Source organism: Thermobia domestica, chromosome 4, assembly GCF_964235325.1.
Source record: "Thermobia domestica chromosome 4, izTheDome1.hap1.1, whole genome shotgun sequence".
Taxonomy (NCBI): Eukaryota; Metazoa; Arthropoda; class Insecta; order Zygentoma; family Lepismatidae; genus Thermobia; species Thermobia domestica.
The window spans coordinates 220805047-220818272 of record NC_137457.1 but is presented as its reverse complement, the minus strand read 5'-3'; the positions used below and the strand labels follow the sequence as shown (position 1 = coordinate 220818272).

The following is a 13226-nucleotide window of genomic DNA, read 5'->3' as shown; positions in this document are numbered from 1 at the left end:
GCATTAACCTTCGGAAGACCAGGAGTGGGATATAAAATATCCACACTTTTTAAATTTGAGTATTTAAATCTTTAATTTTGGGACCCATTTCCCCATACTTGTATTTTGTGTCAGTGAGTATTTTAAATATTACTTTTCATGGGCTAAATATTTTTCTTACCGTTGTATTTCTGAATATAAAGTGGAAATCCGTCGATGGACACAAAATGACCCCTCCTCGGTCCAACTACGGACCTTGAATTTTATGACTTTTTTTGTTTAGTTTTAACCTTTAGGTGGCAAATGTTTTGATATGTAAGTGACAAATGACTCTCTACATCTTTGCTGTTAGCTTTGGAAGAATAATACTAGCTTGTAGAACAGTTTTGCAGGCCGCGAGTAGTTTTGAGAACTTTTGAGTGCGTTATATAGCAAAAGAATGAGTAAATACTTGTCATAAAGAGAAATAGCAGATGAACTGTCTGATTTGAGTGAAGGCAAAGAAGAAACTAGCTTCGAAGAAGCGGTACGTGAAACTGAGAGGAACGTATTTGACACTGAGCACATTGTCGGTTGTGATGGTGAAGTTTACAATACGAGTGACTCGGAATGGATAATGTCAAACGGTAGTGATATTCCAACTGTGAACAATATTAAGGTAGCACGTGTATATGGAAGGTTCATACTCCCGCACGAGGAACAAAACAAAATATTAGATATATGTGAACGACCTGTACTGAAGCCAGAAGTTCGCAACACTGCTAAAAATGGCATATTTGTGGAAAATATTTTGTAATGCTCCTCTATAATTTGCATTACAGTACTCGTAATGGTTTGTTAGTTTCTTGTTTATTGTTGTATAAATTAAAATAATGTTTCTTTTACATCTTCATGTATGTTTCATAATGTTATGTATGTATCATAATTAACCTGCACAAGTACACAGTATATGGACGTATATAGTCAACTTGGAAGTTTGGTCTGGACCGTAAAGATTTTAAATTTATTCTGAAACAGAAAAATAACGAAAACAAATTCTCTGAATCGATGAACAACGAGTTCGCTGTTTAGTGATATTATCTGTGTAAATATGTTTAATTTGAATTCCAATTTGGTAAATTAGTAAAACAAATCTCAAAACCAATTTTATTAAATAATATTTTATCTGAAAATTACACTACGTAAGTTAACAGGCTAAGAAATTACAACAAGGTAAAATTATATTTACTTCTTCTTAAGCCTAATAGTACTTTTGTGTTTTAAGAGGTTACTGAATAATGGAACAATGAAATTCTGCATAAATCAATTCAGGGGTTGATCCCCTGTGACAATTCAGCGAACATGTGTTGCACCGTAATTTAAACTAACCTAAATTATCTTCAAAATTCTAGTTCTTACACCTTGAATTATGTTGGAAAACGTTGTGTCCATATTATTCACAGTTATAACCTTCATATTAATGCATATTAATATTAGTGAACGTGTCAGATAACATTAATCCTTAGTAGATCATGCATAATTGTCTCAGCAATCAAATCTTACGTAAAATAAAGTTGCAGATATAGCCATTCCATGCATGAACTTTAACCCTGGTCAATGTTCTATATAAGCAAAATACGGTAACTCCTTTTCACGTGAATACAATCAGTTAGCTAAAGCAAATCTTCGAAATGAATTCATCATCAATTATGGATGCAAATGAAATGTTATGAATAAATAAAGGAAAAGATATATATATAATTACGGTGATTATAAAAATATGAGTTACGAAGTAAACAATTATAATTAAACAAATAAGTGGAGGATAAATAAGTAGAAACGTGAGTGACAAATAATAAATATAATATTTAATTACAAAGCTTAAGCTAATAATAAACTATATATATATATATATTCACGTACTATTTATGCTGCTTATATTTAGAACATCGCTTACGGCGAATAATAGGTTGATTTGTTACATCCCAACTAGTTACCAAACGCTGTGTGTTATACCTACGAAACCTAATCTACTTTATTTATAAATGTTCTAATGCATGCTGAGCTTACTTCTATCACATATACTTGAAGCTACTGGTTTACATTTCTAGTTCCACGTTCATTATGCTGGATTAGCATGTGCATGTACATCTAGATGCCTGGATAGAGTTGTAAGCTTCGTTTAATGTTGGATAATATGGATATACAGTAACGATATATATATATATATATATATATATATATATATATATATATATATATATATATATATATACATTGCGAATTTAATAGATTGTGTTAACTTCTGTTCGTTTATGTACCTGTTGTGTTTTATAACATAAATGATTAACCTAAATTATCCTACTGTTATTTATTGGCAAACATTGTAATTATTACAGTTGTTTAAGGTATTTTGGATTTACTATGTCTATATTCTTAATAAGAAATCAACTAGATCGCGTCTTCTTACGCTTGCATTCACTCGTTCTCACGAACCAGATGCATTTTTTTTACTCTAGAAGATTTTCCGGAATATCTCCGGTGGCGACCCTCATTTAAGAAATACATCGTTGCGCAATTCTACACTGTCGTCCTCCAGACTAGTTCGGAGTCACACGTCTCGAAGATGAACTCATCGAGGACTGACGGGGCGTAACCGGCTCACGAGGTGACGAGGCGTGACAATTTCAAATGATTGTTGTTTTCATTCTCTTTTACAGCATTATTGCAATAACTTTTAGTAGCTGTAATTACGATAAGTTGTCACAGTTACATAATTTGAGCAGTGCCGCAAACTTTATCAATGTTTATCATATCTCCGAATCAGGTTGAGACATCGAACGGCAAAATGATTTGTTTACCAATTGCAAACGATACAAGTAACTAAATATTATACCTATCTAAGCAGTTTTCAGAAAAAAGACCTTACAAAAAAATCTGATTTTCATGACCTTGTAACTTCGTTCCTGTTCAATCAAAACAAGTCATACCATGACCATGGAATTCAACGCTAAGGTACTTTCGACGTGCACTACCCTGTACATCGCTGTTGTGCTGTATGTGTGATAGACGCTTCCAAATTTTGGATCTTTGTGATACTACAACGTCTTTAGTTTAGAACACTGAACATAAATGTGGTATTTTAAGTTTTCGTTTGACATGCTGATGCTGATTTGAAATACATAATGATCTGACCTAGTGCCGTTAAAAACATAACTTTATATTGGGTTGGTACCACTGTACATCTGGTGATGCTACGAAATACCTAGGACTTTATCCCCCTCCCTATAGTATCTTATTGCAAAACTTATATGAATTTTACGTTTTCTGTAATATTGACTACTATCAATGTAATTGGAACAACCTTTATATATATATATATATATATATATATATATATATATATATATATATATATATATATATATATATATATATATATATATATATATATATATACCGTATATTTGAAACGCTGTATTTATAATTATTTCTTAATAAAACAAATTTTCAAGCCAATAAAACCACGATTCAAAAGAAAATTACAGTGCACATTTTACCCCCCCCCCCTTTGGTCCAACGTGAAACGCGCAGTAGCTTGGTCTTCCGAGGGTTAAGTTCAAATAGGGTCTATTAATGATCTCCCATCGGAAAAGGAACCAGGAATCACGTGCACCATAAGTGAGATACCGCTAGAACAGCGGGAAGGCTGGGTAGTTTAAAATTGAATCCCACAATAAACGTTATTACATATTCTACTCAAAGCGAATTAAAGTATAAAAATGATTGGTCTGCGACTTATTCCCTTTACATCCTTGAAAAATCCGTGCACTCCAGATTTTTTTAAACATAAAAGCAGAGTTCTGACAATCCTGTCTTATGCTTGACATTACTTGTAAACAATGAAATTAGTTTATTATCTTGCCATCTGAAAAAAATGGGATTTTTGGAGCAATTTCCAGGAGAGTAATTTGAAATTCAAGATCTCATAAACAATTCATATTTCTCTTATATTGGTAACTAAAACCATAAGTATGTAGTTTGTCTTATATCTTATTGTTTACCAAAAAAGTAGAATAAATAAAATAAAAATAAAAATATATTCATATATAGAAGTGAATAAAGGCATTAGTTTACTTTTTCGTTATTTTTTTTATTATTATTTTCAACTTAAGGCACTTGGCATCAAACGCGTATTAAACCTAAAACCTTGGACACTGTGTTAACATACAACCTTTCTATTTGCAGTTGATCAGTCCAGGGCTTGTTAGAACAGAAATGGCAGATGAATTCATGAAAGAATTGCCAGATCCAGCTCTAAATGCAAAAATGCATCCGATGGAAGCACAAGATATGGCAGATTCTGTAATTTACGTACTATCAGTTCATTCTAGAGTCCAGGTAAATGATATTAAAGTCAATTACAACGAAGTTACTATTGTTAATAAGTATTATTATTCTAAAGATCAGAGTGTTCGGCGATTACCTCTTCTATATAATACACTCGTAGCTATTACATTTTAGTGTAATTCAATGTAGAAATTTCTGAAAACTTAATTCAAGTTGTAAACAACAAATATGCAACTGTCTGATAGTTTCTTATTAGTAAATTTGTAGTTTTGAGTAAAAGAAAAACATACACCTATAAACATGCATCGTTGACTTAATATTGACTCACCAGTGTGTATGATCATACTGATGGTGGCTGCCTTCGCCACCTCACCCTAAAAATCACATCTTTTTTCTTCAGAGTGGGTCTGTCGTCGTATTCAGTGCTATAACTCTGTAATCAGCTGGCCTATACAGACCAACGAAAGTCTGTTGTGGTAGTTTCACCATACAACTTTTTCTTCCTTAAGAGTAAGTCATGTTTCCTTCACAGTATTTACCCCTTCATCATATTCTTGTGGGTCATACAGAACTATGTCTGGAAAATATTCGAAAGGAAATGTAATGAATTTAAACTAAGGAACAAGGTAAAACATGAACTTTAATTATAGTCGTGTATTTTTTGTGAATGGTAGTGAAATTGTAAACTTAAAATCAAATGAGATATGAGGAATTAAACAAATAGTAACAAAAAATGTACTGTATGTTCGTTCCTTGATGACGCCAACAAAATTATCGCCATCAAGCTCTAACCATGACGGCGCCAAGACAATTAATTCCATCAAACTTCATCATGATAATTCCAAACCTCACACAGCCATGATAACACACCAGAAAATTATAAAAAGAGGATGATAAGTCGTTCCTCAGCCTCCCTATAGTCCGTACTTGGCTTCTTTGGATTTCTTCCTGTTTTGTCGTCTGAAGGTCCACTTGCAAGGGAAAACATTACACAACTCAATATATATGACCTCGTAAAAATATATAATTGATGTGAATGAATAGTTCCTTTTATTTCTGGTGGTAAACTCACTTCAGAAACATAACACAGGGATGAACTCGTGCCATGCCTCCAAGTCACAGCTTTGTACATGCCCAGCAAACAAGCTGGGGTACCCGACAGTTAGGAGGCAGTACTTTATTGAACAGGGTCGTATGAAAATATACATGTACCATGCACAACACACAACTGGGAGAGGTTTGATTATTTAAAAAAAATATATTTACTTAAACAACTGTAAGGAGTCAGGACAGTGGTTGGATCTTTGTCAAAGCCCAGGACTGTTTCTGTAAGCTTAAGAGGATATTGTTGCTGGTATGGTTAACTATGATGGGAATGATCCGTCATGTCTTTCTCCGTCGAGGTGAGACCATCACTTCGGATCGTTTCAATGCTGAATTCCATGAAATGCACTGGAACTTTACCCGCAAATATACAGAAATGTTTGAAAAGACTTGAGATCTTCATGTTGACCGACAGTGTGTATTCACCAATTCATTTAATTAAAAGGATCATAAAATAACAGCAGAAATTAAACGATACGGGGACGAACAAACCCTCATAACAAGTCAAAATTCCACCCGTTGTCAGCCAAGGTAGCAGATAGCATGAATGCGCTTCCTCGTAACTTACTGAGAAATACAGATAAACCATCTGCAAGGAAAGCTAACAACTAACGCCATGCAATAATAAACTAAGTGGATAAGTCAAAACCATTGAATTAAAATTGATAATATTTATTTGGCTGAGGCTCAATACTTATTTACAAATACCAAGTATATTCAGTATGAAGATTGCTTAAATAATCATCCACTGTTCTTTCAAAATAAATATTCTTATACGTATATCAAGCAATGAAGCACATGTGTCTGTGTTTGTTTTTTTTCCCATGGTAGGAGAAATTCCTCCTTCTGTCGTAGAGTTCAAAGTGAACAAGTCGCTCCTGCTGCTCGTACATTATCACTGCTTAGTAGGCTCTTCGACTGGGTAGCAGTGTTGCCAGTCTGTAGTGTGATGTCACTCGTGCGGCTGTGCATACGTCACCTAAAGAGTTCTTTGGAAGAGGCTACACAAGTTCATGCCTAAATGTTGCTCAAAGATAGTTACATACAAACTGTCCATGAGTTGCAGTATGAAACTTTCCTTACCCACAGTGTTCTCCCACTGCTACAATCTCCTCCAGTTTCTCGATCACTTCTTGGGGGTGAAATACCATCTCTGAATTCTGGTGATCTGCCGGTGCAATCTGCGGCTCCAGATTTCTTCGCATCGCAGATTGTGGATTTCTTTAGCCACGGAATCCAATCATTGGCTGAGGAATGGCAAAATATTTGGTTGCAGAACGTAACTACAGTAGAGCGTCGATTATCCGAAGTAATTGGGGGACATGTTCGGAAAACTGGTTTGTTCGGATAATCGAACTGTACATGTTTATTTGCCAAAAAGAAGTACTGTACAGTAAATTTATTCATAAAAAGAAGTGTTCTGATTGTTGAAACACTGTGACTGGCGGCTTGGCAGGTCAGCAGCGCCTTATGAAGGCCCCATTAAAAGCAATGTTCCGCCAGCGATGGCTCAGTGCGGCGATTACTGTGGAAAACTTGGTTTGGGAGTGAGGGGAATGATGGACGGTAGGGTGGGAGAGTAACAGGGGCGAGCGAGTACACAGTCCGGTTAAGCGGTCGTTCGGTTGACCGACGTTCGGATAATCGACGCTCTACTGTATTATTATTAACCAGGTATTGCTTTTACTTTTTACTTTTGTGCTTTGGAAGTTACATGCTTCGGGATAAACACTTCATTCGTCCCAACCTAATAATTGTAACGAGTAGCATAGTCTTATTTACTGAATAGTTACATGGCGATAAATGTGTTGTTTTTAACTAGTTTTCTTTTGCTGAGAAAAAGTATTGAAGAAGGATTTGATCAGAATTTGTTCCTATAGATAGTAAAAGAGGTAAAGAGTAGTAAAGTGTTCTCGGATCTTTGGAAAGGCAATAAGACAATAGTGTTTCAGAAATGGGAAAGAAGATGAATATCAATATGATTAATAATTAAAAAAGAAAAATAAAAACATTTGGAAGACTATTCGAGAAAAGAAAATGGTTTTCAAAATGTATAACGAAGCCAAAACAAAGGAAGAGAAAAATTAAAATTAAAAATTGATGAACGGAATGAAAGTAATTTTCACACCACGAGGGAAAAAGTTAAGTGCACTACAGCCGAACACCTAATATGAGATATTTTGTTTGTATAAATATAACATTTATGGTTACACTAACTTCCAACTTTACACAGAAACAATCAGGTTTATGGAAAATATTTGAAAGGTAGGCCTATATTTGAACCGCCTTTTCCCTTTAAGGATGTGTATTTCAATGAAATTGAAAATGATAATAAGTCAGCTTCATTGACGTGCTAAGTATTGTACAAAATTACATTCAAACGATTCATCCGTCTTCCGATGATGATGTGGAGAAAAAGTATAGAAATTGTTCCCTCCATTACCGCTTCAAAAGCAGAATTTTGGAAAACGCTAAGACACATATCCAATTATTTATAATGTATAATTTATATGTTGAGTTTCATCTACATAATTTGAGAAACTTCTGATATACCGGTAGTAAATTTTTCACATAAATTGTGAAACCATTAGGATATGCATAACAAAATTCTAAAAAGTTTACGATCTTTTCCCTGAAGTTATGAAAATATCGTCGACAGAGTCACAAAGTGTCGTATCTACACACACACAAAAAAAAACAAAAAAAAAAAAAAAACGAAATTTGAGATATTTTACTATGTACTTGCATACACTGACTCCTACAATTTCACAAAACGACACACCTGTAATATGCGTTGTTTTGACGGTAGTGATGACGTCACTGTGTTGTATCTCAAGATGAAGCATATAAACCATTTTTACAAGCATTCGTATCTTTAGTCACGACAGTTTGTGAGCAACAAATCTTTCGCAACTGGACAGATACGTCTATATTCAAAGCAATCTGTTTATATATACAAGGTGGTCCAAAAGTAGGTAGTCCCGTACAGATCAACTTATTGCTTATGATATTATTTCTTATTGTTATCCATCAGGTAGACTTAGTTTCTTTATCATTTGTTCTTAATCTATTTTTACTTATATCTGAAGCTCGGAACAGCCGAAGCAAATAAACTTATAAGCTAGAATGTTATACTTGGTCAATGCAGAGGGGAGGAGGTATATCTACTTTTGGGCCGCCATGTATATATATATATATATATATATATATATATATATATATATATATATATATATATATATATATATATATATATACACGGCATGGGGCGTCCTCAGGTTGCGGATCGAGAAAAAGGTCTTTAGATATAGAGTTTAGTTGCGAAGATACTGAATAAGCAGTCGCGGACAGACAAGGAGTGGCCCTCCAGCTTGGGGGTTTGGGTGAGGCTAACAACCTCATCCTGTAAGAAAAAGACACTTGTTCAGAAACATTTACAAAAGCCTCGGACCAGGACTGATAGCTTGTCACGACTTCAGCAAAAGAAAATGGACATGAAATTTGGAACATGTAATATTAGAAGTCTTTATACGGCAGGCGCGTTAAAATCGGTAACGAATGAGTTAAGAGAAATACAGAATGGACCTAGTAGAAGTTCTTTTTGGTTGTTATGAAGCGGTATGCAGTGCAAACACGTAAGAACATCAGAGAAATCTCTCTCCGATTCTTTGAATCTCGGCATGGACAAAATGAGGGAGATTCAGTCCGCAGTGCTATAAGCACATCTATTAAGCACTGTGGCAGTATTTATGTACCTTCGCAACTTCAACCGATTGTTAAACTGGCAAGGAATAATAACCCATATACCGTTCATTGTGTTGACAGAAGCGATTTACGAGACTTTAGATCTCTGTCCCAATGTCTCCGTATTCTGTCAGATAGACGTGACGAAAATGGATATCCAATCAATTGGACGGAAATACGCGAAGTGAAAGTGCACAAAGACTCTCCAAACTGCATTCAGTTTAAGAGAAGTCACTTGGAGGACACTTACAGAACTATTCTTCTGAAAAGAACGCAGATCGAATCCATCAAGATAGAAGTTCCTACTTTGCAGACTTCCCAAAAATTATCTCCAGAGAACTACGAGGATTTGTTATAATTGTGTCTGGGCTAAACTCCAATCATTCGAAACCCTGAACATGTTCAATTTTACAGAAACTTACCACATTAGTCATCGTTGTCAAGTGCGATATCAAAGCGTGTAATATGCAAGATTTTGCAAGATTTTGTATTCTGGCAATAACTTGATAGCGTTATTTTATGTTGTGGTTAGTACGCTCTTAATTTTGTGTTCCTTGTGTGTTCTCAGGAATTTCGTTTTACCCTCAAGAATCTCAGGAAGCGTTTGTTAAGTTATTTTGTGTAATAAACATGAAGTTTTTTTCAATAAAAGTGCAGCATATTCCGATTGTTCATCTATTAATGTATTTCTCAGTACAAAAAATATGCGTCGTATCTTTCATACAAGAGATGATTATCATCGTCACAAACTGTCGTATCTTTTTCCCGCCAAATTTTCCGCAAGGTTTTACAGACAAATTTCACAAAACTTTCTACAATGATTTCTTATGATTTAAGTTACAACTTAGTAAATTTTCACTCCTTTCGGTAAAATAGATTTTGCGTTATGGCTGTTCAAAGTTGTGTAAAAGTCTAAAAATCGCTCTTCTGAAAAGTTAAGAAAACAGAGATACGACAGTTTGTGACGCTGTCGACGATATGTCAGGTGAACAATTTGTATTTGTGTACAAACAAACACTCATATTTATATATAAAACTAGCTAAATTACCTGTTCTTTGCACAGGAGAATGCATTTTTACTTAATTATTATTTCAAGAAATTTGAATCCCTTTCAGTTCAGGATACACATTTCACAGAAAGTGAAATTATAAAATCCCAGATCGACTGAAGTGCTAACTACGGTCGAATTCACTTCAAATGATGAAAACAAAATGAGAAAATAAGATATTTTAGAAATTAGCCCCTCGCAGAGCAGAGACAGAATTTTCGAAAATAATGGAATAAATGGTTACGCATTTTTAATGACGAGTTTATATACCAGTTTCGTCTTCCTAACATAAAAGTTTCTATTTTGGCGTACATTTTCAATCCTTATTGCCCCCTTGGACATGCACTTTAGTCATGGGCGGATCCAGGACGAATTTCTGGGAGGGGGGAGGTCGGTTGTAATACTGCTACTTAGAGCCACTTTTAAGAGCTTCAAGCTCTGGGATGGGTTTCATTTATATATAAAACAAGAAAGTTTCCTCTTCTAGGGGGAGGGACGATCGCCTTGGATCCGCCCCTGACTTTAATGAAAGTAACAATAAAAAACAGTCTTGAGCTGAGTATTAGCTATGTTCACAAATTTATTTTAAACGATTCACTTTTTTCTGTGATGTTGCAGTTTTATGTATATTGAGAAACAACATATAAATTGTTCATATAACTCTTCCCTTCAAATAAAATCTTCAAAAATATTGCAAGCAGGTGTCCAGTTGCTTTCAATGAGAAGTGTATAGGAAGCTGTACCGGTATCTCTATAGCATAAGGGGCTCGTGAGATGTACGTACTTTATTTTTGATGTACAATTTGAAGCTCCTCCCTCCTTTTAAGATACACACTTTAATAAAGTATCATAATAAAATTCGGCCGAAGGACAGGCTAACTATGATCACAATTGTTCCAAACCATTTGGCCAGTTTTTCCGAGATAATGAGACAATGTCGAATTCAACAGATAAAGTAGAAAAAATACAAATATTATATTCGTCTTCTTAAAAGCTGAATCTTCCAAAATGCTGTGACATGTTTGCGCTTATTTTAAATAAGTTTTTATATCGAGTTTCGTGTCTCTAACTTGGGTAGTTTCTGAGATATTCTATTTTTGACATACATTTTGAACTGCCCTACTTCAAATACACAGTTTTCTTTCTTTTCTTTTTTCTTTCTTTTTTTTTTAAGTGACATGATAAAACTCAGCCCAAGGTAGGTACTACCACTGTTCAAAAATTCATTTCAAAATATTTACCCGTTTTTCTGCTATGATGTAAGATTGAAACAATATTGCCAGTCCATATACCAAATTTAATGTCTGTAATCTTAGATATGGGCAGATAAATATCCATAATAATAATTGCTACTCCTATTTCACCCTTTCTCGTCCAATTCCCAAAACAGTTCCTAGAGTACCTAACATCACAAAACTTATATACTGTCAAAACTTCAAGTTTCAAGTTTGATGTTTGACCTGCGTGTTGATCAATCAGTTAGTCAGTCAATCAGGACTTCATCTTTTATTTACAGAAATATCTTGTAATCCCTCAATCCTTTTTCCTACCGGATTTTTCTTTCCTTCTAGGGAAAATATCAAAAACAACTGAAACACATATCTTATTATTTTGAATAAGTCGAAATACTAAATTTTGTAACTTCCTAAATTTTGTTTCTAACTTCCACAATTTTCAAGTTATGGTTTCTTATTATAATAATTGCAATCCTTTTCTTCCCTCTTTCTTTTCCATCCTTCTTGACCAAAAATGAAAATAAACTAAAATGTATTTAATAATTTTAAAAGTGAAGTCCAAATCCTAAATTTTTTGGCCATAATTTTCAGAGAATCCGAAGATGTAGACGTATTATTATGCATGTAACTACAATATCTTTTTCTTCACCATTTCCTTCCTTTACACGTCAAAAATATATTTAAAAAAAAAGTGTGTCTAATTACTTTAAACGTTATGTTCAAATATTAAATATCTTGTTTCTGATTTTGAGACATCCGGAGATATTGACATTTTATTTTGTAATCTCCTTCCCTTTTCCGTTAAACCCCTTTTCTTCCCTTGTAAGTCAAATATCAGTAAACGCTCAAACACATGTCTAATTCGAGTCTAAATGAGAAGTCCATATACCAAGTTTCATTCCGCTACCCTTTAGAGATTCAGGGATTTGAACATTTTAATACAATAATTCCTAACTCCATTTCAACCTCTTTCTCGTCGAATTTCCAAAAATCTTTCTTTAGTAGTAGTACTTTACTTCTCAAATTTTAAATATTGTCTAGATTTCAAGTTTCTAGTTTAAGTGACTTGGCCTGGCCGTTGATCAGGCAGTAAGTCAGGCTTCTATTACACATAGAGATTATAGCTAAGAAACATTGAAAAAATATTTCAGATTCTGGTTATTGTTTTTACAGTAATGCTATTAGATGGAAATTAATTCTTTATATATACTGTACCGTATATATTTATTATATTTATTTTATTTACAGGTTCATGACATAATTGTCCGTCCAACATGTGATGCAATGTAATTGCTGCATCAAAATAAATACCAAATTTTGTACGATAGAGATTAAGAAATTAAAGAGCTTACTTGCAAGACTTGTGTGTAAAAATATTTTGATGTACTTCTCTATCTTGCTAGATTTAATAAATTTGTCAATTACAAATTTTCATTTCTTTTAGTTTAATTCTTATGTATAGAAACTAATTCCTAAAGTTATGTGAAAGAAGACCCCGAGGATGATGAAAATTAACTTATTTTCTTTACAAAACTACTTTTTTTTTAATGATTGACCTAGTCACCTCCCAGGCTATTTATTTCCGTCACGAAAACGCCAATGACTAACACATCCTTTCCATAAAAATCGTCTTTCAAATAATATAGTAGTTAAAACGAAGCTTCTAAGAATTGTCAATTCAGCTCAATGTAATAAAATAACACAGCAAACGCTAGAAAAAATAAAAAACGGTCTTAAGTTAAAAGATTAAATAAAACAGAAAATATATAAAAGACAACGGATTAAT

General features: G+C 33.8%; 1 protein-coding gene across 1 annotated transcript in view; it reads left to right on the top strand.

The window, feature by feature from the left end:
• Nucleotides 1-12858, top strand: part of LOC145683446 (dehydrogenase/reductase SDR family member 11-like) — a 40603-nt gene extending 27745 nt beyond the window's left edge. The window contains exons 5-6 of the mRNA XM_081754785.1: nt 4207-4359; nt 12689-12858. Coding sequence (XP_081610911.1) covers nt 4207-4359; nt 12689-12730 — 195 coding nt within the window. The 3' untranslated portion in view covers nt 12731-12858. The remainder of the gene's footprint in view (nt 1-4206; nt 4360-12688) is intronic.
• Nucleotides 12859-13226: the final 368 nt, after the last annotated feature.